We start from the raw sequence: 27,981 nt of genomic DNA, 5'->3' as shown, positions 1-27,981 counted from the left end.
TGAACATCTTATTTACAGTTTAAGAAGAATGTAGTTATTATTTCGCTTGTTTTAATAATTGACCTGGCTAGGTTCAGCCTACAAGGTCCAGTTCCTACTTAGTGGACTTTAGTTCCAATGTCTTGTTTTCAGAAATGCATTGCTGTACTGGGACCTGATCTTCATGTGCTGGCCCCTCGGGGACTGAGTGCTGGACTCTCCTGTGGTATGTTCTCTGGGCACCGTATGGATGACTTTCCTAAGCTCCCTCTCTAGGTCCTCTCTTGACACTTTCCAGCTCTCTACTTGCCCCTTCCCAGTCTTCCACCAGCAGCTAGGACTCCAGTTCCCGGTGCTGCCCTGTGATCCTGTGACTACATCCAGCAGTGAGGGGGATAGAGAGGGCGGGAAAGGCACTGGAGTGCACCCTGCACTCTTGAGACCACAGCTGCATGGGCCAGTGAGGAGGTCCTCTTCCTCGGAACTGCAGGCCCCTGCCCAGCAGCCACCGATGCCTGCCTGGGGTGTGGGCGGGGAGAGAGTGGACAGAGATTTTAAAATCACAGGGCTTTCTCCATTCCTCCTGACCCGTAGGAGTCCCCTTTCTCTGACCAAAAGGAGAAGGCTTTTCTTGGTACCCTTCAATGCACTCAAGAAGTGCCTGTCTTTGGAGTCAAGCTGGGTGAAAACAGATGAGAGAGGAAAACAAAACAAAACAAAAAACTAAAACCAAACAGGAACTTTGTTGCTGGTTTACTCTTCAGAAAGACGCCCTGAGGGTATAGTTCGTTGTATTTGGTGGAAAAAGTTGGGAAAGAGGTAGGTTGGGAAGTTTAGCATTTGGAAAAACTCTAAGGAATTCTCCCTGCAAGTGTTTTTAGGCATACATGTTTTCCTTTCAGCCTTGCCCTCTCAGGTTGCTCCTGCCACCCTGTTCAGGTCCCTCTCCCACATACACCTGCCCTGGGGATCTTACTGCTGGTAGCAATGGAAGCAGTTCATAAAGCTATGGTTGCTAGTGGTGTAGGCAGCATTTCTCAAACTATGTTTCCCAAATACCTAAAGTCAGAAAGGATTGGGGTTGGGAAGGAGTGGAAATGAGCATTTCTTTATATTTTCTCTTTTTAAATATTGTATGAGCTTTTCATTTTGTTCTGTCGTTTTTATATAAAAATATTTCTCCCCAGATGATAAGGAATGTTCCACTGTGGTGCAGGATGGTCGTGCGTGAGCAAGAAGTGGTTTGCAGGAACTCTCTGTCCTTACTGCTCAATTTCACTATGAATCTAAAACTGCTCCAAAAATAAAGTTCATTTATTAAAAAATATTCTGACCCCAAAACTAAGTAACTTTGACATTGTAGAAGATGGGTGGCTTTGTGCTTCTCCCTGGTACAATGCTATGGATTAGAATTTGAATAAAAAAGTAAGAGTTAGTAGTCAGAGAGTTGACCCAAGGGGTGAACCACCATGGTAGACTTTCATCTGCCCAAGGAAGCCTCACACATCGCACCTATGACCCCACTGTACAGCACCGATGCATATGCGTTTCATAGACTGCTTCTGAAGGAGTGGATTTCACTAATCTGGTATGGTCTGGGCATAGCTACATTATGGTAGGCACGATGCCATGTTTTTATTCAACAGTGAGAATCAGGCTGCTTTAATTCCCACGTGGTTGGCGTCAGTGTGTTTCCTAATCTGCTGTTCTGGGCCCACCATTCGGTTTTTCCATTTTGCTTCTGGTCTTACTGCATTCCCCAGAACCAGACGTGTGTGTGGAAGCACACGTTCTCCGTGTTCTGGGGTGGAGGGAAGATTGGTAGGGCAAGGGCACAGAACTCATGCTGAAACCAGATGATTTCTTGGAGCATGTTCAGGAAATTCCCTGGTTTTCTTCTTGGCATGACATTACACGCTTCCTATGCCACACCCACAGAAAGAGAGCATGAGATATGGAAAGTTCAGAACTGTGGCTCGAGGGGCTGCAGACTTCTTTCATTGTTTATTTTTAAAGTTTAGAAGAGAAACTCCAGATGATGTAGGCACACTTTATAATCTGACATGAACTCTAACGTTGGGAATGTCTCCAGTGCTAGAAAGTGACACCTACTTAGTTATTTAACTCCTGGTTGGCATTTCATCTTTAATTTCTTATCAAATTTCTGATTCCTTTTTAAAATATGATTAAATTTTCGCATAGGTGTGTCACCTTAGTAACACTTTTGAAACAATTTGTTTATAACTAATTTGGGGAAAAGAAATGGCTGATATGATATGAAACAATGAGAACTGAGAGCAGATTTCCTTTAGAAATTGATTCTGAACATACCAAAAGCCAACACTGAACAGAAAAACAATTCACAGCTGCAGATTTGGTTAGAACATTCTGTTTAGGCCATTTGGTCCTCTGACTCTGAGTTCCAAACTAAATAACAGTGTTTTCTAAAATAGCCCCCGATCTCTTACATGTGCTTTCGGCATACAATAAGACAGACCAGTACAAAAAAAAAAAGTAAGAAATAGAAGAAGGAGGAATGATTACTCCCAGCTGGGCAGGTAAAACACATTGCCACAGGAAGAATGTGTTCTCTGCTGATTCTCAAGGTTTTATTTTATTTAATTTTTAATATAAAGTGTCAGCAAATAGAAGCAAGAGAAAACTCACTTGAAAATATCAGAAGATAAAAGAAGCGCAGCAAATTGTATTGTAGCCAGCCAGCAAGCAGGCAAGGCTTGGCTGAGAAGCTTGCTGATGGCTCCTTTTGTTTCCCTTTGATTTAAAGCCTCATGCCTGTAATCTAATTAACATCGAACTGAGTTGCAAGTACAGTGGCCTGTTTGGTTCAATAATAATACATTTATATGAAAGGTTAATGAAATGAATTTTCCCTCCATCCAATTCATTAAAAATTGTTCTACAATCAACGGTTGCTAATGGAATAGAGATTAAATATTCATGTTCATAAATTTTCTGTGTCATTTCTGATTTTCCTTCATTTTTGCCTCTATACGTTGAATTTTACAAGTATAAGAATTCCCACACAGAAAGCTGGGTTAGAGGTTAATTGCACACCATTAGTTCTTTTATCAAAGAGGTACTGTGGAATAGTGGAAGGAGAGAGGATTGCCAGCAGGATTGTGTCACTTCATAGCTGTGTGATTTCGGGTATATTTCATAACCTTCTCTTTTGCAATGGTCTTCATCAGAACTTCTTGAGGGTGGTACAAGGGCCATTGATAAACTATGGAAAGAACCCAGCTCTATGTCTGCCTAGAATGGTTCAATAAACTAGATCTTAGAAAGGTTTGGAAAATAAATAACTACATATATGGAGTAAAACAGGATAACATATTGATATGGCAGTACTGGGTTCCTTTTAATGCTAAAATTTGTGTCAGGTTTGGGCCTCAGAAAAACCCTGTAATGATTCTAATAATTAGTGTATCAGGGTAAAGTCTCTGAAAGGAAAGAGAGCTTCATATTCCTACAGATAGATTTTTGGTCTCATACTTTCCACCAGCCCTTTCCTTCTTTTCCATCCAGCCCAAAGTACCTTATTTAACTTGAGTTTAATGTTTGTTCCAAATAATAAACTTACTATGTCATTGAAGCCTTCTCAATCAACAGAGTGTAAACATTTCAAAAACAATTTTGGTTGAGAAATGTATTTCAAGTGTATCCTCTACTGTGAAACAGATGATGACATATATACATGCACTATGTCCTCAGCGACTCAAGGTGATCATCATGATCTTTAATTTTTTGTGCTTAATTTTGTCAGCCCCTGGTCCATTTTAGAAAAGGCGATTTGTACAAAACTATTCTTAAGATTTCATCTTACTCCAGTCAGAATGGCAGCTATTAAGAATACAAACAACAACAAGTGTTGGTGAGGATGTGGGGGAAAAGGCACACTCCTACATTGCTGGTGGGACTGCAAACTGGTGCAGCCAATCTGGAAAGCAGTATGGAGATTCCTTGGAAAACTTGGAATGGAACTACCATTTGACCCAGCTATCCCTCTCTTCAATTTATACCCAAAGGACTTAAAAACAGCATACTACAAGGACACATCCATATTAATGTTTATAGCAGCTCAATTCACAATAGCTAAACTGTGGAACCTACCTAGATGCCCGTCAGTAGATGACTGGATAAAGAAACTGTGGTATATATACATAATGGAGTATTACTCATCGTTAAAAGAGAATAAAATCCTGGCATTTGAAGGTAAATGGGTGGAGGAGAATATTATGCTAAATGAAGTAAGTCAATCCCAAAAAACAAATGCTGAATGTTTTCTCTGATATGTGGATGCTGATCTATAATGGGGATAGAAGAGGGGGGAGCATGGGAGGAATGGAGGAACTCTAGATAGGGCAAAGGGGAGGGAGGGGCAGGGGGGAGTTGTAGGGGTAGGAAAGATGGTGGAATGAGATGGACATCATTACCCAAGTACATGTATGAAGATACAAATGGTGTGACTCTACTTTGTGTACAACCAGAGACATGTGTTCTATATGTGTACTATGAATTGAAATGCGTTCTGCTGTCATGTAAAACAAATTAGAATAAATAAATAAAAAGAAAAGACAATTTATAATGTGTAAGCTGGGAAGCAGATGGCCCACCTGACCAAATAGCAAATGCCCAACTGCAAGTGACACAGTGAGACACTAGGCTCAGCTGAGTACTTGTGAAGTGCTGCCTTTGTGTCTTCCATTTCACATCAGTTAGCAGCCATCATCACAACCCACTGAGGTCATGTTAGCATCCTTGCTGTATGTGGAAATGAAACATAAGATTTGGTGAGATCAAGTGACCTGGTCAGAGATGTATGGCTATGGAGTGACTAGGTCAGGGTCCCCTTCAGCCTTAGATGTTCTTCCTCTTTTACCAAAGCTGTCTTGGGACTAATGTGTGTGGCTCCAGATGAGATGTTCTACAGTTATTTCACTTGTTACCTTTTCAGTTTCTTCCCATTTAGATACGTGTTCATAGGCTAATTGTTACAGGAAGACCAAACTCTCCATTACACTATCAAATACAGTACCTACTGGCCACTGTGGCTCTTTAAATTATGTAATCAAAATAAAACTTAAAATTTAGTTTCTTAGTCACATCAGCCACATTTCAAGTGCTCACTGGCTACAGGAGACACGCTACATATATAATATGTAAAAAATAACAACTTTCATGGTAGCTAATATGTGTATATTTACAGTTTGCTCATGATTAGCATCTGTTTCATGTAATGCAAGCAGTCTTTTATTTACTCACATAATGCATTCCTGAAAAAGTATATGAAAGTTAACTGTGTAAAATACTAAATATGCAAATATCAAGTGGGAGACGTATGTTCAGCAAGTGAGGAGTGTTAATCCCAGAGAACTAAAAATACAATCTCAAATCATGCCTTTCTTTTTAAAGTCATTTTTCACCTACTCTCTAATTTTATCCTTTGCCATCACAATTGAGCGTTGTTGTTTGTGTGCATACAGTGATGCCAAAGGTTTCCTGGTTTTGACATCCTATAATCATTTTCATTTTTGACCCCACTTGTGTTAAATTACAAAGCAATGCTGCTGCTTTTCAAAAACTAGAATCAGCATATCTATTTTCTCCATTTCTATTCATTTAAAAAATAAGATAATAAGGGAAAATTTAGTTAAAAAGTCATGTGATTTACAAACATTATCAGAAAAAGCTGGTAATAATGTGGAAAGTTTACACTGGCTACAGGTATACCACAGTCTTCTAATTAGAGAGAATTCTTCTCTGGAAGATATATAAAAAGTTGAAATTCCAACTGTAAAATGCAGGTTGTGAATATTTAAGTAAAACATCTGAAAGTGCAGATTAAATCCAAATCAAAAGGCAGATAATCTGCAAATGCTGGCACTAAGTAGCAGATTATTCATTGTTCATATGAATACACACCCTTAACAATAAGTATAGTTAAGATGATTCCACATTGTATATAGAGTTACATGTTTGGTCTGCCTGTGTCCCTGTGCAGAGTAGTTTGCCTTATGGTTCAGTGGACCAGGGGAGAGTAGAGAGTTAGGTTGTCACTGGGTTTAGTGAAGTTCTGGAGTCAATGGAGTGTTAGGAGTGAAGACTTAAAGGTCCTGCACTATTTCCAGGGTACTGGTGAGGTGCCTAGTTTACAGTTGTAAATGTTTCGTCTTTGAGCGTTTTTACTTCAACCCTGGGGACATCCACTTAATAAAAAGCAAATGCTAATAATACTAACAATTTTAACAAGAGGCTGTAAATACTTTAGTCATCACTACATTTTTGTTACTGCTGAAATATTACAGCAACAGTTACTATTAGTTAGAATTTACTGCAGCTGGCAGTCAAGACATTTATAGGTTTTATATTCTTCCCCTCTAGACTGTGAGCACCGTGAGGGTGTGAGTCCTGCCTTTTGTTTCTTTGTCCTGTGTGTTAGAGTGCCTGGCATGGGAGATTTTAGGGAATGGCAATTGAAGGGAGGAAGAAAGGAATGGAAACTTATTCTCATAATCAGTTGCCTTCTTTTATTTGTAAGGTCACTACTGGCATGCAGAATAATCCCTGCGGTTTCTTTTTGGTGAACAAGAACAACAAAAATAAACCAATGACCACAGGACACTTGCAGGATTAGGTATCCCACATTTAGTCTGGAGTATCACCTGCTCTCTGTAAACATCTTCTTTCAGGCTGAGGTTTCAATTGAGAACTGCTGTTCTCAGGGTATAGGTATTCTCAGTAGTTAAACCATGTTGTTCTTCCTTCTCCCTCTGTGACATTGCCAGTGCCCACATGTGGTGTGTGTGGTAGGATTCTGAGGTTGACCGGGCACCAGGTATTCAGTCCTGCCTCAAAGGCTCCAGTTTCCTGTGGCATGCTGCATCTGCTGTCAACATTTGCCCTTCTCCCCATGAAGTGGCTTCCTGTGAAAGCTGTGATGGCAAGAACCACATTAATAGCAGGAACCAGTAGGTGGGGAGCTGATTGGCTGGAGGATGTCATGGCGGTTCTCTTGAAGCTCTGATAAACAGCTGTCAATCTCAGCACATCTTAACCTTGACTTTGGAGGAAGCTGGCAGAGGATCCTGGTGGCTTCTCTTTCTCCCAAGACTTGATAACACCAGTGACTTTTAGTGAAGTGGTTTAGATTTGTCTGAAAGCCTTATAACAATGAGGGGTCTTGATTCTGTAGTTTCCTGATTGCTAATTATGTCGTTTCTCTCCCTGGTTGGAGCAAGAGAAGAAATAAATGAAGCAATGCTAGGATTGAATACTGAAAATATTTATTGGAATCCCTTTATATTCTGTTAGCCTAAAATTACGTGTTCTCATCAAGATAACTAATAATGAAAATAGCTCATTTAATCAAGTAGTTACTCTGTGCCAGCTACTGTACTAAGTTCACTTATTCTATCACCATAACCCACAATCTAGGTTTTATCAGCAACAACTTGAATTCCAGTGGTGTATCTCTCACTCAAATACAGACAAGTAATTTTATTCAACATTTGTTTGTGCATATAATGAATAAAGCATGGGGATAGTTGGGAGAGCTTCATGGAGTCTGGATTGGGGCTTGTCAGATCCTTAAGGGGAAACAGCTGAGCTCTTCTGAAGCTGGATTGGGGAATCCAGGAAGGGCACAGGAAAACCTTTAGAAATCTTTCCTGAAGAAAGGGAATCCAAGATTGTGGAAGGCATGGTCTTCTCTTGTCTCTTATTATCCAAATTTCTGAGTGTCCTAAGAAAATAAAACATGCTGCTGTGTGAACTTGAGACCAGAGTGTGATTTGACAGTGAACTCTGCCAACCCCTTAGGGGTAGGTAAATCTCCCTTTCAGTGGTGATACTTGGCAGACAGAGAAATCAGCTGCTATCTCAGTGAAGTAGGACATGTGTAAAACTTTATTTTACAAATGCAAGAAATCATCAAAATTGAGACTAATTTAAGATTTTTGTGTTTCTAATAGAACATCCTACACAAAATCAGTCACTACAGATACCATTTGTCTTGTTCTGTAAATAGTAATCAGTTTATAGGCATTTGGTATATTTATATATGAATATATGTACATATGTATATAAATATACATTTTTAGTTAAGCTTTAATAGAACACTTCTAGACTTATATAAACTATAGTTGTTTTGAGTTGGAACATACTGTGTATTACTTTTGGGATTATAGAAACCACCTAAAATGTGAAATGAAGGGGGTAAATGAAAAATGTCTGTAAACACATTAAAGATTAAAACAAAGGCTGAGACCAGGGAAACCAACTGATCTTATGAATTAGTAATGAAAGTGCATTTACAGGTTATTGTCTTTCTGGGGTCTGAGTTTTAACAGCTGCTGATAGTTTTAACTAACAGAGGCCTGAATAGCCTGTAATAATTTGAGTATTCATTGCGTTTATGGATTGCTTCTTAATGGGAGCCCTGAATAGCATTGTCTTGCTTAAAGTATTGTTATAAAAATGGAATAAGTAAATAAATTTTGCAAACATGAAAGGTCCTTACTCTCTTATTCTCTGTGTTGTGTGTACATGTGATGTAAAATTATATGCTAAGCTTACTGAGGAGTAGTTTTAAGAGTTTGAAACTTCATTTAGATTCCATGAGTACAAATAGTGAAAATGTCTTAAGTATGTTGGACTGAAAAGGTCAAGTTTATGTCATAAACAGTATTGTAAGAATGTTTAGAAGGAATAGGAAGCCAACTATTTTAGAAGCAGATGTTGTCATATAAGCAATGAATGCATTAATAATATGTCATTTTAATGCATTATTTAATTGGGTACAGGGCCCTTTGCTGGTTACATACTATAATATGTTGTCCATATACTTGGGTTTACTCTGTGTACTTGAAAACAAACTGCAGTTTCTTTTCTTTTTTGGAGTACCAGGAATTGAAGTCGGGGCACTCAACCACTGAGCCACATCCCCAGCCCTATTTTGTATTTTATTTAGAGACAGGGTCTCACTGAGTTGCTTAGCACCTCACTTTTGCTGAGGATGACTTGGAACTTGCAATCCTTCTGCCTCAGCCTCCCGAGCTGCTGGGGTTACAGGGGTGCACCACTGTGCCTGGCCACAAACTGCAGTTTTTTAAAACTATTCTAAAATTCAAATATTTAAATTCTCAGTTTAAATATTTTCTTAACTCACTTATCCTTTCTTCAGTTATCTATAAAGGGGAATGTTTTACTATCATCACAGATGATTATACTAGTTTTAAAACTAATCTAGTTAAAAGACACAGCGGACAAAAACCTTTTTTAAGCAAAGCACACATTTTTTTTTTCCTTTTATGCTCCTACGTGATTTTTAAAATGTTGTTCTTTTTAAATATACATGACAGTAGCATGTATTTTGATATATTCTACATGCATGGAGTATGACTATTCTAATTAGGATCCCATTCTTGTGGTTGTACATGATAAGTTACACTGGTCGTGTATTCATATATGTACATAGGAAAGTTGTTTCTGATTCATTCTTTGGTCTTTCCTATTTCTCATCCTCCTCCCTTCCCTTCATTCCCCTTTGTCTAATACAATGAACTTCTATTTTTCCCTCTCCTTCTTACTGAGTGTTAGCATCAACATATCATAGAGAACATTCAACCTTTGGTTTTTTGGGGACTGGCTTATTTTGTCTCCATGATAGTCTCCAGATCCATCCATTTAACGGCAAAAGTCATAAAATCACTCTTTTTTTTTTGGCTGAGTCCCTTATATATATGTACATTTTTCTTCATCTGTTGAAGGGCACCTAAGTTGCCTCCATAGCTTGACTCTTGTAAATTGAGCTGCTATAAATACTGATGTGGCCGCATCACTGTAGGATGATGATTTTAAGTCCTTTGAGTATATGCTGAGGAGTGGGATAACTGAGTCAAATGGTGGTCCAATTCCAAGTTTTCTGAGGAATCTCCATACTGCTTTCCAGAGTGGTTGCACCAATTTGTAGTCTCACCAGCAATGTATGAGTGTGCTTTTTCCCCAACATCCTCGCCAACATTTATTGTTACTTGTCTTCTTGATTGTTGCCATTCTGACTGAAGTGAGTTTTAATTTGCATTTCTCTAATTGCTAGACCATTTTTATATATTTGTTGACCATTTTTATTTTTTCTTCTGTGAAGTACCTGGGTTTCCCATTTTGTAAATTGAGCTGCTATAAATACTGATGTGGCCACATGATTAGGTTTTTTATTTTTTAATGTGTGTGTTTTTTAAGTTTTTTGAGTTGTTTTTATATCCTGGAGATTAATACTCTTTCTTAGGTGCAGGTGGCAAAGATTTTCTCTCATTCTGTAGACTCTTTCTTCTCATTCTTGATTGTTTTCTTTGCTATGAAGGAGCTTTTTAGTTTGATCCCATCTGTTTATTGATTCTTGATTTTACTTCTTGTGCTTTAGGAGTCTTGTCAAGTTAGTTCCTAAGCTGACATGATTGAGAGTTGAGCCTACACTTTCTTCTATCAGGGGCAGGGTCTCTGGTATAATGCCTACTTCCTTGATCCACTTTAAGTTGATTTTTGAAAAACATATATTTTAAGTATTTTTTAAATACTGCATCTGAAACACAACGTTAAAAGTACATAAGCAGGGGCTGGAGTTGTGGCTCAGAGGCAGAGCGCTTGCCTAGCATGTGTGAGGCACTGGGTTTGATTCTCAGCACCACATATAAATAAATGAATGAAATAAAGGTCTATTAACAGTAACAAAATATTTTTTAAAAAGTACATAAGCATGTTATGTTACTCATTATTAAAGTTATCTTAATAGTAATCACAAATTGATATTTTTCCTTTTAATTACAGAAGGGAGAAAATTCAAAATAAGTTGAATTTCTCTCTTACTTATTATGCACTGTACCATATACTTTGGAAAGAGATAAAGAACTGTCCTTCAGGGGCTTATGGAATTAAAGATGGCATAGAAGATTTTTTAAATATATTTTTATTATGGGGGTAAATGCCAAGGAATATGATAAAATTAAGAAGTGTCCCAGCTGGGCGCAGTGGTACTTGCCTATCATCTCAGCAGCTGGGGAGACTGAGGCAGGAGGATCCTGAGGTTAAAGTCAGCCTCAGCATCAGTGAGGTGCTAAGCAACTCAGTGAGACCCTGTCTCTAAATAAAATACAAAACAAGGCTGGGGATGTGGCTCAGTGGTCCAGTGCTCCTGAGTTCTCCCTAGCAACCCCCAGAAAAAAAAAGAGTGTCCCAAAAGTAAAAAGAATGAAAGTTCTGAAAGTGAGGATGCTCACATTTGATGATCTTAGAAGAACTCCATTCATTTGGTTACCAACCGCCTGTCTTCTTTTTGGACCGAGGCCATCCACTTTGGTTCTGCTGACCTGTTTATTCTACTGAAGAACCCCAGTCAGCCCCGCTGGGTAACTCGCATTGTCCTCCTCTGTTTCCAGGCATACTTCCGACAGGGTGTTGCCCTCCAGTACCTTGGACGTCATGCCGATGCCCTGGCAGCCTTCGCATCTGGACTGGCTCAAGACCCCAAGAGCCTCCAGCTTCTGGTGGGGATGGTAGAAGCCGCCATGAAATCTCCCATGAGAGGTAAATATGATGAAAGTACTTGGTCTGACCTTAATTTAAAGTTAAACATTTGTAACCTTCTAAGACTTTAGGCTCAGGGACAGGAAATTGATAAGATATAAGACTTAATGGGCTGGGAGTGTGGCTCAGTGGTAGAGCGATTGCCTAGCCTGGGCCAGGGCCTGGGTTCAGTCTCCAGGTTGGTGGGACAAAAGGGTGGTCTCAGATTGGCTAAGATCTGACATCTTACACAAAGGAAGATCAAGACACATGGCCAGTCATTGATGTTAATGAGGCAGAAGAGTATGGAAGACCACTGGCCTGGACATGGAATATATTCTTCAATTTTTCATTTACTAACTACATGACCATGAGTTGACCACTTCTCCAGAGTTTATGGTTCTTTAAATAATTTCCTTTTTTAGTTTTTGTAGTTCTGAGATTCTGTAATTCTAAACCACAATGCCTCTAATAGTAAATTGATTTCTTCAGACGAACCAATATACCTTCTAGAAATAAATAACTGAAGATAATAGACATTCTTTTGTTTCCTAAAAGAGAATGTATGCCTAACGAGAGGTGGTATCTAATATTTTCCAGAGGAGCAATAAGAGATTATGTTGAATTAAAAGGAGAGAGGGGCTGAGGCTGTGGCTCAGCACTAGAGTGGTCTCCAAGCACGTGCGAGGCCCTGGGTTCAATCCTCAGCACCACATAAAAATAAAAACAAATAAAAATAAAGGCATTGTGTAAAAAAAATAAAAAAGGAGAGAGAGCAAAACAAGATGAATAGACACTATAGTTTACATTTATTTTTCCCTGTTATTTTTTCTACGTTATTGTAACCAGTATTCTGGAAGAACAAGCGAATGGAATGAAAATGGTACTGTAAAGGTTAGAGTAGCTTTCTGGCTCCAAATAGATTGGCTTCATTTTGAGGAACATTGATTTTCTGTTTTTTTCTTTTTTCTTTGCATTGCTGGGATCGAACCTAAGGCCTTGCTCATGCTAGGCAAGTGCTTTACCTTTACTGAGCAACACCCCCAGCCTGGGAACATTGATTTTTGAGGAATGAGCTGTTGGGAATATTTGACTGAAAGCATGTACCAGTTGTTGTCTTTAAGTGGCAACGGAGTCACTAAGGCGTAGTCATGGCATACAGAAGGCAGCTAATGTCTGACCCTAATTAGGTATGTCAAGCAGAACTCTGATTTTGACTCAAAAATGATGCACTTTTGAATTTTTCATATGGGAGAATAAACCTAAAAATTTCAGTGGTAGTATAATTTGACATTTTATCTAGTTTTGAAATGTAGCATTAGATGGTTTTATTATACTGACTACTATCGTACTTGGCTCAAAATATGTGTTAAATAAAAGTGTGATGGACTCAATGCTGCTCGTATGGTCTCTGGACGATTCATATCTGTAAAACATCTTTTTCCTGAAAGTTAGGGATTTTGTGCTTTAGAAAAAAATGTGGTAAGAAAACCTCCCTTCATGCAACTTTATAAGCCATACAGAGCCGAGTCTTTGCTGCAGGAACCTAATGGCTTCTCCCACTGTGGGGCCTGCTGTTAATAAACTCTGACTCAGAGCAGATGCGCTTTGGAGCTCTAGGGCTGGGGGTGGGGAGGGGAGGGACTGACACAAAAACCAACCTGTCTCTCTTATGTATTTTTTTCTAACATTTTCCCATCCTCTCCTTAAATCCCCCACAAAGAATATACATGGGATATTTTATTTAGTTCATGAGGATATCACTTCTTTATTCAGATGTTTGTGCTGCTGCCTTAGAATATTGGAGTGAATGTGTTGCTATCAGCAGAATCAAACTTATAGTTTTTCCTTTGAAGCAATTTGTTTAGATAACTGTAAGGAAACCTTCCCTGCACTGAGAAAAATAGCTCAGAGCTGCTGTCACCCTTAGGGTTTTCTGTGCCACTTCTTTGTGTCTTACAGTGAGTGACCTAAGGCTGACCCTGGAGAAGGCTGCTTCTTACAGGTGCCTGGAGCGCTTCAATATTTTCTCCTCTTCCCTTAAGGCAATTTAATTTATCTGGTTTATTTTCAGCGTTGCCTTTACCACTGTATCTACTCCAGGTGGGCTTCTCTTAACATTTTATAGGCTGTTGCTTTGCACACTGCTGTTCTGCACATCATCCTATATCTTTTTAAAAACTGTTTTTATTAGTCATCGCAGTTATACATGGTAGTGGGGTTCATTTGGCCTAATCACACACACATGGAATGTAATATGCTCCATTTCAGTCCCCAGTACTTCCTTTCCCACCGCCAGTCCCTCCCCATTGCTCTTCCTCTCTTCTACTGGGCATCTGACATCTTAATGACCTCTTTTTTGTCATGTGATTGTAATTTACAATATCTATCATCACCTGCTGCTGGTTTATTTACCCACCATTTATTTTACCTTCCTGCATCTTTAAAAAAAATTTATAGTAGATGGACACATAATACCTTTATCTCATTTTTTTTTAATATGGTGCCTCACATGTGCTAGGAGAGTGCTCTACCAACTGAGCTATAGACACAGCCCACCTTCCTGCATCTTTATAAGTTTTCCCCAATGTCACATGGCTAAGGGATCTGGACACTTCATAGGTAGGTCTTTTCTGTTGTATGAATTGTTTTTATTTTGTAATTCTTTTTTTTTTTTTTTTTGTACTGGGGATTGAACCAAGGGATGCTCCACCACTGAGCCACATCCCTTCCCCTTTTTATATTTTTATTTAGACATAGGGCTTTGCTAAATTGCTGAGGCTGGTTTTGAACTCTCGACCCTCCCACCTCAGCTTCCCAAGCCACTGGGATTGGAGGAGTATGCCACCGTGCCCGGCTGTTTTGTAATTCTTGAATGCATCAGAGAAAACTCTCTAGTCCAGGAGATTATAAAAGCAAACAGAACTTCCATGACCAACACAGTGTTTCTATGGTGGGTCTGTCTGGAAGTTTTAAGGTTTCATTTTTGTTAAGGTGGAACCAATTTATATTAATATACTCTGTTTGCTATATTTATACAAATACTGTATTTATCTATATGAAAACTAACTTAATTTATTGTTATTATTTCCCATATTTCTCAGTGAATTAAGTCTGCTTTATTTTTATAGTGTGACTTATATTCACAAACTGGCTGTCAGTTTAACTATTTCTCTTTGTGCATTTGGTTACAGTATGGTATACAATGAATTTCTCTTAAATCATTAACAGAAATATAAAAGTAAGTAGAGATATAAACTGGTACTCACATGATTTCTCAACTTACCCTTTGACATTTTCCATTTCTTCTTAGCTGGTCCTTCAGCAGTTTCAGGTCACAGGATCTGGTCGCTGTTTAAGCAGAGTTGGAGGCTGTAGCACACTACTGCTGCCGACCGTGGATTTAATAAGACAATTAGAAAGCGAGATTGAGTTTGCCTTTATTTGTTCCTCTAAAGATGCAGGGCGGCTTCTTGCTGAGGGTTCTCTTGTGTGTATTTTCTCTCCTTTTGTTAATTTAGTGATCTAAAGGCTATTACATTTATGGGCTGTCACCTGTTGTGTTTCTAACAGCTCTAGAGGATCCCAGGAAGCTGCTTTTATAAAATGCCCATAGAAAATGGCTGTTGAATGCGTAAACTTTTCTCTCAGGTTGAGCGGGGCTCACCTTTTATTGGCCTGATGTCCACCTCAGTGGACCCTTGCCCTCTGACTTTCTTTTAGATGCACCTTTCACAGGAGGCCTATTTTTGAAATGCTGTGTGAAAAACTCAGGCTTCCTCCCAGCCAACAAGGGTGGGATCTAATTCCAGCACTGCCGTTTGCCAGTCCACTGGCTGAGCAAGGGCCCTGCCCGGCTGTGCACAGTGCTCCTCTGTAGAGGTAGATGGTAGCACAGGCCAGGCCCTACGAAGGCAGCTCTATAGGGGGCCTTCTGCTTTGCCAATGATGTCCAGAGTCTCACTGAGGAGGGGAGGCAGCAGCAGTGTTAACCTGCTCTTGTGTTGTGGTGGCAGAAGGAACACTTCCCAGTACACCAGGTTCTGCATATGAACATTCGCTGAGAAGTTCTCTTAGGCCTGAGCATTAGACAGCTTGCTCCCTTTTATTCTCCTCTCCAGGTATCCCAGCTAACCCCCTGCTGTTCTTGAAAAACACTGTGTTTTCCATTATGTCCTGTTTCCTGCAGACATTGCTTCCTCTAAGGAGCCTCCCCATACCTTCCCTTTACGATCACATAGCACCTTCTACCGGTTCTAAGAACTCTGGCTTGGAAGCTGTCTCATTATTTTACATATTACCAAGAAAGAAGAAGACACTGATGATTAAATGCTGGCAAGGTCCTTTCTTCTCACTTTTTATTTGTATATATTGAAAGAGATCTTTTAGACCTATTCAGATGTAGTGGCAAACCATCATGAGGCACCCTTAAGTTCAGGATACAGAATCCCAAATTCAGAAATGTTAATACGTGAGTGAATGTGCACCTCAGAAGTAATAAGGATCACATGTCTCTCAGCTCAGAGTGTTGTTTTGTTGGCCTGTACTACATCCCTATAAGCTCTTCACGTGTCAGGAAATGTGACTTTGTTTACCTTAAACTCTGAAAACCTTTACATTTCAAAAACCCATACCCGTGAATCAATCAGTGTTGGGAAGGGCCTTTTTGTTCTTATGGAGCTGGTTTGACCTTGACTATTTCATGTATTATGCATAGATTCTAGAAAGAAAAACATCTTAATAGCTGTAGACTCCAAATCTCTGTTGTATCTAGCCTGACAAAAATCACAAAGTTAGTCTCTTTTCTAAACACTCAACTTTACCCTGGAACAGGCATTAGAATAATAGAGTTGCAAAGAATCTTAGAGATCATCTATACATTTAAAAAAATCATCTCACCATCTCTTTTTCATCAGAAGCATGTACAACTAGCCAGGTGTGCTGGTGTGCACAGAGAGCCTGCTAGGCAGGCTGAGGCAGGAGACTAGCCAGGGCCAGGAGTTGGAGACTGACTGGCCTAGGCAACGTAGCAACCTGTCTCAGAAACACACAGCAAAAAGCTTATGAGCATTTTCAGGGCTGGGGGTGTAGCTCAGGGGTAGAGCACCTTTCTACCATGTACAAAGCCCAGGGTTCAATCCCCAGTTCTCCAAACAACAGCAACAACAAAAAACACGTACAACTGCTAATTAGAGTTTCTGATTAGTGAATATGGACCAATGAGACAATTACAGCCAAAAACAAAGAAATTTGACATTAAAATTTTTTGAAAATTTACACACAGTGAAATGGAAATTCTGTGTCCGTGTCTGTACCCATGCACAGGTGCACACATACGCATCTGTGTATCCACTTATGTACATGTGCACATGTATAGATTTGTGTACTACATTTGACAAAGTGAGGAGGCTGAGGCTGTGTGGCTTTGAAATTCCCATCTCTTCGTCCATAACTCAGTGTTTTCTCCACCCTTCCACCTCAGCCTCCTTCCCTGACAGGTGTCCTCTGGTCAACTCGGCTGGCCTGCTTAGCACTCTGCTTCCTGTGCACCCACCTTCTCCTGGTGCCTCTGGTTAGGACAAATCCTTTGCAACTTTTTTAAAAAATACTTTTTAGTTGTAGATGGACATAGTACCTTCATTTCATTTATTTATTTTTATATGGTGCTGAGGATTGGACCCAGGGCCTCACATGTGCCAGGCAAGCGCTCTTCCCCTGAGCTCCAGCTCCAGCCGCCATTGCACTATTTGGCTCTTGAAAAGCAAAGACCTGTCTGGGTCCTGCCCTTTCTTCAAGAAATCAATTCTGCTTCCAGGAAGCTTTCCAGTTGCCCCTGCTAATCCCCCTTCCTGTCAGCTTTAGGGTTACCTCCACACTGGCGTTTGTCCTTTAATGTGCATGTATTCTCTACAAGTGGGGATCTGATCTCTTCTCATTTCTTCAATTTCATTTCATCTCATGGAAACTTGCACAATTAAAGATTTCTTTCTCTTTTAAGACTCTTTTTAGCTGTTGTAAGGTTCTCTTCTTTCTACTTCTGTTGTACAGTTTTAGAGGCTTAATTAGGTGGGTCTTTTTCTAACGTAGCCATGGTTGCTATGGGAAAAATATCTCCAAATGAAGCAGAGTGTCTTTGTGGGCTGTCGGAGTTTGAACAATCTTCCTATATTTTAGGAATTCCCCATTTTATACTTCTGCTTTCTGCCTTCTACCATAAGAGCTGAAAGCATCAAATCCTAATTTTCACCACCATTGAATTAAGAGCAGAAAGTTCAAAGAAGAAAGGACAGCACAGAATTATTTCTGGTGCTGGTGGGTGACAAGAGCAATGTCCATTTTCCCAGGGTGGTGATCAGTGTAGGGGCAGCATTGCAGCTGTGGCATCCTGTGTTGAGTGGTGGCGGTTATGTTGCCTTCAGTGGGCAGCTTTTGTGGCATGATTTTGACTGTGGGTTTGGAGGTCTGGATTTTCACCTTTCCCAATACTCAGTTGCTCAGGGCATTTCTCTTCTACTAAAACCAGCCAAGACTGGTTTCTGTTGCTAGTGACTAAGCAAGAAGAGTGAAGCAGGTAGCATCCCTATACCAGACCTTAACTATCCTACAGAGCAATAGTAACAAATGCAGCATGGTATTGGTACAAAATAGACTTGTAGACCAATGGTACAGAATAGAGGATACAGAGACAAACCCTCATAAATACAGTTATCTCATATTAGACAAAGGCACCAAATACATACATTGGAGAAAAGATAGCCTCTTCAACAAATGGTGCTGGGGAAACTAGAAATCCATATGTAGCAAAATAAAATTAAACCTCTGTTATCATTCATAAAACTCAAAGTGGATGAGAAGGTTCAGAACCCTGCACCTAATAGAAGAAAAAGTAGGTCCAAATCTTCATCATATTGGATTAGGTCCTGACTTCCTTAATAAGACTCCTATAGTGCAAGAAATAGAGTCAAGATTCAATGAGTGGGATGGATTCAAACTAAAAAGCTTCTTCTCAGAAAAGAAACAATCAGTGAGGTGAATAGAGAGCAAATTTTTACTGCACGCACATCAGATAGAGCACTAATCTCTAGGATATATAAAGAACTCAAAAATCTAAACACCAAACAAAACAAATAACCCAATCAATCATCAATGGGTCAAGGAAATGAACAGACACTTTTCAGAAGATGATGTACAATCAATCAACAAATATATGAAAAAATGTTCAACTTCTCTATCAATTAGACAAATGCAAATCAAAACTTCTCTAAGGTTTCATTTCACTCCAGTCAGAATGACAGCTGTTAAGAATACAAACAATAACAAGAATTGGTGAGGATGTGGGGGAAAAAGTACACTCATACGTTGCTGGTAAGACTGCAAATTGGTGCAACCAATATGGAAAGCAGTATGGAAAACTTGGAATGGAACCACCATTTGACCCAGCTATCCCACTCCTCGGTTTATACTCAAAGGACTTAAAAACAGCACAGGGACACAGCCACATCAATGTTTATAGCAGCTCAATTCACAATAGCTAAACTGTGGAACCCACCTAAGTGCCCTTCAATAGATGACTGGATAAAGAAACTGTGGTATATATACATAATGGAATATTACTCAGCATTAATAGAGAATAAAATCCTAGCATTTGAAGATAAATGGATGGAGAATATTATGCTAAATGAAGTAAGCCAATCCCCAAAATCAAATGCGGAATATTTTCTCTGGTATGTGGATGCTGATCCATAATGGGCATGGGGATGGGGAGCATGGGAGGAAGTTTAGATAGGGCAAAGGGGAGGGAGGAGCAAGGAGGGGACATGGGGTAGGAAAGATGGTGGAATGAGATGGATATCATTATCTTAAGTATTTAAGAAGATACAAATGGTGTGACTCTGTGTACAACCAGAGACATGAAAAATTGTGCTCTATATTTGTACTATGAATTGGAATCCATTCTGCTGTCATGTAAAACTAATTAGAATGAATAAATAAATTTTTTAAAAAAGGATCTTTTTTTTTTTTTTTTTTGGTACTGGAGATTAAACCCAGGGCACTTAACCACTGAGCCACATCCCCAGTCCTTTTTATATTTTATTTAGAGACACAGTCTCACTAAGTTGCTTAGTGCCTCACTAAATTGCTGACGCTGGCTTTGAACTCAAAATCCTCCAGCCCCAGCCTCAGAGCCACTGGGATTGTAGGCATCAGCCACCACACTGGAATCTTGCCTGGTATAAGTTTCAGAGTCTGGGCTTAAGCACTGTAATGGGTTCTTTTCTTGGATATTTTCCAAGCTATCTGACCTTGGGTGGATATTGTAAAAACTCTGATCCTTAATCTAGTGTGGGGTCATAAGCCTGTGATCCCAGAGACGCTGAGGGCTGAAACAGGAGTATTGCAAATTCAAGACCAGCCTTAGCAGCTTAGTGAAACCCTACCTCAAAATAAAAAATAAAAAGGACTGAAGATGTAGCTTAGTGCCAAAGTGCCTGTGTCTTTAATCCCCAATTCCAGGAAAAAAATAAAAACAAACAAATGGTTCTGGGCTTGATGGTGCACGCCTGTAATCCCAGCAGCTCAGGAGGCTGAGGCAGGAGGATTACGAATTCAAGGCCAACCTCAGCAACTCACTGAGGCCCTAAGCAACTTAGCGAGACCCTGTCTCAAAAAATACAAAGGTCTGAGTATATGGCTCAGTGGTTAAGTGCCCCTGAGTTCAATCCCTGGTATGAAACAAACAAACCCCAAACAAAAAATAACCAAAAAAAAAAAAAAAGAAAAGAAAAGAAAAGAAAAGACAAAGAAAGCTCAGATTCCTCATTTCTAAAATGAGGGTTTAAAAAAAAAACACACATTTTTCTTAGTTGTCAATGACTTTTATTTTATTTATTTATTTTTATGTGGTGCTGAGGATTGACCCTAGGGCCTCACACATGCCAGGCAAGCGCTCCACCACTGAGCCCCAGCCCCAGCCCAGAAGAGAGTGTTTTAAGTCTTTCAGCCCTAAAAATCAATCATGTTTGTTATTGGCCAGTGGGAGGCTGCTGTGACCATCATTGCTGCCAAATTCATCAGCGGGCACCACCAAAATTCTGCTCCTGGCATCTCAGTGTGGTATTGTTCTGTTCTAGTAATTCCTGGTTCCTGCGTTTGTGCCTAACCCTGTTGGTTAGCTGCTGTTTACGGGTACTGTGCACTGCTTGCATCCTGACAGGTGTAAAAATGTTCTTTGTTCTCTGTTTAGTGATCTGATTGAAGGGAAAAAATGCTTTAGGCACCAGTAAGTTTCAAGGTTTCCGTGGTAATGTTGATTCAGGCGAGAGCCCCTTAGTGGAGAGTTGAGAAGTCATAAATTGTAAAAATTACATTTTAATGCAGTACTGTTGGCTAGGAGATTCAAGATTTAAAGAGACCCATCCTCTTATAGTTTTTTACCTGTTTACTGAAACCGCTAATGTGAGGTAGTTTTTCAGGAAAGCTAACAACAAATGGCTGTGAGTGCCTTCTCCTTACAGGGCAATAGTTAATAGCTTTGTAATTGCCTTTAAAGAAAAATCAAAAGGGAGCCAGGGGAGAAGGAGCATGGAGGTCATCTGCACTCAAACCCAGCCTCAGATGGAGAGAATCCCTGTGCTTGTCACCTTTAATCTATGTCCTTCACAGACAGCATGTGAAAATAAAATGAGATCAACAGTAATTTTATCTTCTATCTTACTTTAGTAAACACAGATGATTTCTTTGTGGTCTTGTTTGGTAATTTTTTATTTGGGCAGACTGACCTCTGAGACCCAGAGCAGCAGTGGACATTGGGTCACCAGTGAGAGTGATTGGCTCTTGTTGGTAGAGCTTCCTTTATCGATTCTTCTAGGAAAAAAATAAGGGCAGGTTTTATTAGTCAGTTATTCAAATTCAAGTTTAATAAATGTTTATCAGATGTTAGGGACTTTCGCCTATGTGTGGGGGGGAGATTTTTGTTTGTTTGTTTGTTTGGTACTAGGAACTGAGCCCAGGGGTGCTTAACTACTGAACCACACCCCAGCCCTCTTTTATATTTTATTTACAGACAGGGTCTCACTGACTTACTTTGGCCCTCACTAAGTTGCTGAGGCTGGCTGTGAACCTGGATCCTCCTGCCTCAGTGTCCTGCGCTGCTGGGATGACAGGTGTGCGCCACCACGCCTGGCTCAGGGGTAGTTTTTAAAATCGCATGCCAGTGTTGTACCACTTGCTCAAGTTATTCTAACAGTTCAAATGTGGTCCTCAGACTACCTGGGAAATATTTCAAAAATTGACATTCGTGGAACAATTTTTAAATAATTAATGGGCACATTGTGCAATGCTAACCATAAAGACCAAAAGAAGCTTAGATATAAGAATTAGTGCGGCTGGAGGAGCTGGGGGGCTTGCAGTGGAGGCGGGGCTTGAAGATGCGCTCCTAGTACCCAGAAAAGAAGGGGGTGGGAAAGTGGCCACCAGGATGGCAGACAGGCCCAGAGAGAAGAGGGGCGTGGCAACGCGTGTCACAGCCAGGAGAAGGAAGCTGCAGGGCCCACGGGTGCTTCTAGTCACATGGCCGAGTAGTCAGTGAGGGGCACCTGCTCACAGATTGGAAGGTTGCACTTGAACTGGGTCCTAAGCGTGTGTTTCTAGAGGGCACTGGAAAAGATCGTTTTGTGTATTGTCCTGGGTTCTCTTGTTTTCTTTTTCTTCAGACTCCCTGGAACCCACTTATCAGCAACTTCAGAAAATGAAACTGGACAAGAGTCCCTTTGTGGTCGTGTCTGTGGTTGGGCAGGAGCTCCTGACGGCCGGCCACCATGGGGCCTCTGTGGTTGTCCTAGAAGCCGCCCTGAAGATTGGCACCTGCAGCCTCAAGCTGAGGGGCTCCGTTTTCTCTGCCCTGAGCAGCGCGTACTGGTCTCTCGGGAACACAGAGAAGAGCACTGGATACATGCAGCAGGACTTGGACGTAGCCAAGACCTTAGGTAGAGTCGCGCTTCTCTCCTTTATTTCAGCACAGAAGGGAAACAAGGCTGATGAGCCTGACCGGCATGGGGACAGCACTGACCGTGAACAGTGAGGGTGTCTCTAGAACATTCCGTTTTAGAGTAATCATGACTTTAGGGCTTCTCACATGACAAGGTACTGAGGCTCCCAAAGGGCCAAGAGATGTTGATTAACAGATTCATTGCCTTCCCCAGAGATTTGTGCTCACAAATTTAATATCCAAATGATGGCATTGGTGTGTCGATCTTTTGTCTTAATTCTAATTTTTACCTCCACAAGAATGCTTCATTTTGTTAAAGGAGATAGTATGGTTTAGAAGTTAAGAGCATGTACTCTGGAGCCAGACTGCTGGGTTTAGTGCTCTGATATTTACTAGCTGTGTGACTTTGGATAAGCTTCCTAACCTCTTTGTGCCTCACTTGTAAGATGAGTCTGGCTTATGACTATAATGGGTCATTGTGACGATTACTCAAGGACTTATAAGATTGCAGGAAGAGCAAGGATATGGCGAATCTACCATCAGGGTACTTGTAAAGAAGCAGTAGATTATGTAGGTTTGGAGTCAGATGACTGAACCAACAAGCTGATAATTGTTCAGAATCAAAGGTCATTAGCAGAGAAATGAGGAGATTTAAACAGCAGCTGGTTTATGTGGAGGTCTGTGACCTCTCATTTCCAGGACAGCTAAGTGCCTGCCTATGGTTGTAAGTTACAATAATGATAACAGTTGTCCAGAGCTTTAAGTTCTAGAACGTTAACTTCCTATATAGGGTCTTGTGGAAGAGGCAAGTCCTTTTGTAAAAGGAGAAAGGGAAATGAAATCTGAGCTACTAAATCTGTGCCTCTTAAATCAAGATGACCATTAGATTTTACAAATAATGCTATAACTTAGAGAAATTTTATCCTTTTTTTTTTTTTTTTTTAACCAATCCAGGTGACCAGACAGGAGAATGCCGGGCTCATGGGAACCTGGGCTCTGCATTCTTCTCCAAAGGAAACTACCGGGAGGCTCTCACCAGCCACCGGCATCAGCTGGTGCTCGCCATGAAACTCAAGGATCGGGAGGTAGGAGTTCACCTGTGGATGAATTTTTTTTTTTTTAAACAACATGACTTGCTTTTATCTATGCAAGAAATGTTTCATGTATCTTAAAATATTACTTTCTGAACTTGATCATCATTGATTCTTCCTTTCCTTGACCATCAGGTGTTGGATGTCTACTGCACTTTGGCCTTGGGTGTATACAGATACATAAGAACTTGTCCCTGTCCTCAGGACTTCCTAGCTGGGTCAGATGCATTGTCCTTATTCTCTTCAAATGTGCCATGGGGTAGACACATAAAATTAGCAAAAAGCTATACATTGTGACATTCTCATTAAATTGTAAGAAGCAAATATGCTTCATTGGAGGTATCACTGCAATTCCTGCAGTATGGAAACATAGTAAGTTTATTGATTGACCTGAACTGTAATGATAAATATTATCCTAGTTTTTATTAGCAAAATGGAATGTAATATCAAAAAGTTGGCGGCCAGTAGATGTGATGTGATGACAGGGACCTGCACTTCTTCTCTTCTTGGATAGAGGATGGGTCTGAAATCAGTAGACCCCGCTGTGCACCTGGCTCCGGTCCTTGCTGGCTGAGGGATCTTGGGAAGTGGTTACTTACCTCCTTCTCTCTCCTCTGTTTTCTTATTCAGGTAGTGAGGGGTATTTTGCTAATCCCACTCACGGTTATGGTCGAGCTGTAAGTGAAACATGTGATGCGCCTAGTACAGTGCCTGGAATGCTATAGGGCCATCCATTAAAACTTCATAAGTGATAGTTTTTATTAAATTAATAGAGAAGAAATGATTAATATCAGAGGCAATAGTAAGTTTATGAATCATTTTGTATGTTGAGAAATATGTTTAGTTATATTTATATCTAAGAATTCCACTATGGGACATCATAAAGATTAATCATATTATTTAAATGACCCTGCAACTTCAGTTCTGCAGAACTTGATAAGTCTGGCTTATGACTATAATGGCACCAAGAGCTGAAGGAATTGGTGAAGAAAAAAAAAAGTCTTTGAAAACCAATAAGAGCCAGGTGTGGTATGTACCTGTAGTCCCAGCTACTCAGGAGGCTGAGGCGGGAAAATCACTTGAGCTGAGGAGTTCAAGTCCAGTTTGAATGAAGGACATAGCAAGACCCTGTCAGAGAAATCGAAAAGCCAGCTACAGAAGGGATCACTGCAAAGGGCAGCAGACTTAGCAATTCCAACCTCTAGAGAGTTGGCCCCGAGCGTTTCTCTCATTACCCTTATTTTAACAACAGTTCTCATGAGCCAGATGATCGGATTTCTTGATGTTCCGGGAATGAAAAGAGGAACCAGATTTGTAGGGACAGACACACTAATGGCCTTTAGAAGAGAGCCGGGATCAAGAACTGAAAGAGCACAGTTGTCTAGATGGGGCCATTTAGTAAAAGACCAGATAACTATAAACGTGTCAAAGTGGCTTTTTGTACTCTTTCCCCCTAAACTTCAAAATGTGTGTATCAGCCAATTCCTGGTCAGGTGCAAAGATTTTTAATTAGGGTCATAGTAATGTTGGAGATTAAGAAGGAGGAATGAAGACTTCCTGCCTTCCCTCTTCTTAGAAGTGTAATTTTCTATCACCCGTTTTTTCTGGGTTTTGTAAACCACTGGTGTACAAGGATGCTTTTTTTTCTCCCTATTTTTTATTGGTGCATTATGATTAGCCATCATGGTGGGATTAGTTGTCACATCTTGTTCATGAGCACCATACAACAGTTCAGCCAGTATCATTCCCCAGTGTTCCCCCTTCTCTCTCGCCCTCCCTCCCTCCCTCCCCAGTCCCTTTTCCTTCCTGTCTCCCTTTGGTTTTCATGAGACCCCTCCAGGATGATATGTTCTTAAGAAATCATTGAATTATGAGGGCAGAGGGGTCCTGAGAAGATACTGGTGCTATTACCTCCTCTACGTGTCTCATCTTAGAGTTGACACCTATCTCTTCCCTTTCTGTCACCCCTTGCCTGGGCACACTGCAGTACTTCACAAACTTGCCTATAGACAATCCATCCACGATAAGAGACCTGGGACTGACTGTCTTCCCCCAGTGGGAATATAGAGAATGTCCAGCTACCACATTCTTGTCTAAATGGAATAATTCCATTCATTTTTCTCCTTGAAGTTTTTAAATTATTAGCCAGGCATGGTGGCACACACCTGCAATCACAGCAACTCGGGAGGCTAGGGCATGAGGATCACAAGTTTGAGGTCAGCCTCAGCAATTTAGTGAGGCCCCATCTCAAAATAAAAAATAAAAAGGGCTGGGGACGTGGCTCGTTGGTAAAGCATCCCTGGATGAAATCTCCAATATCAAAAGAAAAAAGTTTCACGTTATTAACACTTCAATAATCCTAATGACCCTCTTCAGGCTGTTTCCCTTTCGCGCTGGCCGACCTGGGTTGTCACTTAGCTGAAGCTTCACCCCAGCAGAGGCCTCATTGTGAGGTGGCCCTGCTGTTAGCCCACACTCCTGCCTGGTGTTGCTGCAGCATGTTTATCTGACCTTCACAATTTCCCTTTTCTCCTGCTGTGTCTCTTCTGTTGTGCTTGTCTCTGGAGTTATAAGGTAGCATTTGTTTTCATGAAATTTAATGTTATTTTCTTACCACTTAATTTTTTGTTGGTAAATTTATTTCCTATATCTGAGACATAGCAAGTGTTCAATGACACTTTTTAAAAACTTTTCTTTTTTTTTGGTGTGGTGAGAATATTTGAGATCTACTCTCTCAGCAAATCTCGAGTGTATATCATGGTATATTAACTGTGCCCTGCTGTGCATAGAGCTCTGGATGCCCTGATGCTACATAACTGACACCTTATGCCTTTGAGCCAGCGCCTGCCCACTCTCTTCACACCAGTAACCGCCCTTCCATGGATTTGATGTTTTAGATTCTGCATTACTGAGATCATACAGTGCTTTTTTCGTGTGTCTAACTTATTTCACCTAACATGAAGTCCTCCAAGTTCAGCCATGCTGTTTCAAATGGCAAGATTTCCTACCTTTTTTTTACACCTTTTTTTTTTTTTAAGGATGAATAATATTGGGGAGGGGGTGTTCACCACAATATCTTCATTCATCCGTTGGTGGACTCTTAGATTGTATCCGTATCTTGGCTTTTATGACCCATGCTGCAATGAGCATGGACATGTCTCTCACTTTCAAAGATTGTTTTTGAATCCTGCATCTTACCTGCTTGTGAATAACTAGAAATTTTTATTTTTATATCTCTGAAACCAATACCAGTTGATAAGACTAGAGTTAGTATTGGTTCAGAACATCAAAGAATATACAGAGGGCCTAAAAGGAAGTGTTAGAATAGCAAATATTTTATGTAGGTTTACATGACCTAAATTTCATTTAGCTGCCCCCCCACTCGGTTAAGCATGGAATCTGCTTACACGTCTTGCGTTATGCCTAGGCTCGGATCTGGCCAGTGTGGTACGAGGTTTCTCCCCAAATGGCTTAGGTTCTCTTTGAGGCAGACCTTTAGGACACAAAAATGTTAAAATGTGTTTGACAATAAATGACAAATACTGTCTTCATCAATGCCAAGATCCTGGCATTCTGGAGGAACCAGGGACTCGTTTAGACTTTGTGAAGCAGCCCAGCTCTGAACGGGCCGCAAACCTAGTCAGCACGTCCATCGTGCTTTGCTGGAGGGTAAAAGAGAGTTCCACACTAGGGTCACAGAATCTTGGGGTTCAGGAACATCACAGAATCTGGGTTTTTTCAAAAGTAAATATTTAGTAGTTTTAACCAATTCCATAAGAAATACATGAAACACAACCATAATATATTTATTATTATTATTTACTATTTATATTAATAATTTGGGGTATTCTCTTTTGGTCATATACACAGTTATAATTGTTTATTTAAACCAAAATTAAAATTCTGTTGTAGGACTATTATGTTTTCCCCACTTAATTTTTTTAAAAGTTTCTTCATTTTATTAAGCATTTTACTGAAAGTCTTGTGTCTTTACATATATATCTTTTTTCCTCTGCCCCCTCCTATTTTATATTTAGGTTATTTCACTTTTTTTTTTTTTTTTTTTGCATAGTAGAAGAAGAGAAAACATCTTTGTAGATAAATCTTTGAACACATTGTGCCCTTTCCTTCGGTTAAACTGTTAGAAGTGGGCTTGTTTGGAAAGAGTTTTCTGTCTCCTTAGATGTAGGGGTCATTGCTTCAGTCCTGCAATGTCCCATGTCCCCTTTCCCTGCACTGCCAACTCTGAGCATTAGAATTAAAACAAGAAGGTCAGTTTGGTAAGATAAAAAGTAGTATTTATAGTTTTAATTTGCATTTCTTTGAGCACTATTTGGGTTGACT

At 40.2% G+C, this 27,981-nt stretch overlaps 1 protein-coding gene and 1 long non-coding RNA gene across 5 annotated transcripts in view; both read left to right on the top strand.

The window, feature by feature from the left end:
- Ttc28 (tetratricopeptide repeat domain 28) overlaps positions 1 to 27,981 on the top strand; it is a 593,457-nt gene that overhangs the window by 307,236 nt on the left and 258,240 nt on the right. For all 4 annotated transcript variants that reach the window (XM_078039658.1, XM_078039657.1, XM_021733755.3 and 1 more), the window contains 3 exons: positions 11,433 to 11,580; positions 22,272 to 22,544; positions 23,501 to 23,631. In XM_078039658.1, coding sequence (XP_077895784.1) covers positions 11,433 to 11,580; positions 22,272 to 22,544; positions 23,501 to 23,631 — 552 coding nt within the window. The remainder of the gene's footprint in view (positions 1 to 11,432; positions 11,581 to 22,271; positions 22,545 to 23,500; positions 23,632 to 27,981) is intronic.
- LOC144370009 (uncharacterized) lies at positions 9 to 1,320 on the top strand. The gene is made up of 2 exons (XR_013429917.1): positions 9 to 205; positions 1,167 to 1,320. It is a non-coding gene; the product is annotated as an uncharacterized LOC144370009 (long non-coding RNA).

This window comes from Ictidomys tridecemlineatus, chromosome 2 (assembly GCF_052094955.1).
Source record: "Ictidomys tridecemlineatus isolate mIctTri1 chromosome 2, mIctTri1.hap1, whole genome shotgun sequence".
NCBI classification, from domain to species: domain Eukaryota; kingdom Metazoa; phylum Chordata; class Mammalia; order Rodentia; family Sciuridae; genus Ictidomys; species Ictidomys tridecemlineatus.
Note: the sequence above shows the minus strand (reverse complement) of the source record. Positions and strands in the feature narration are given on the sequence as shown.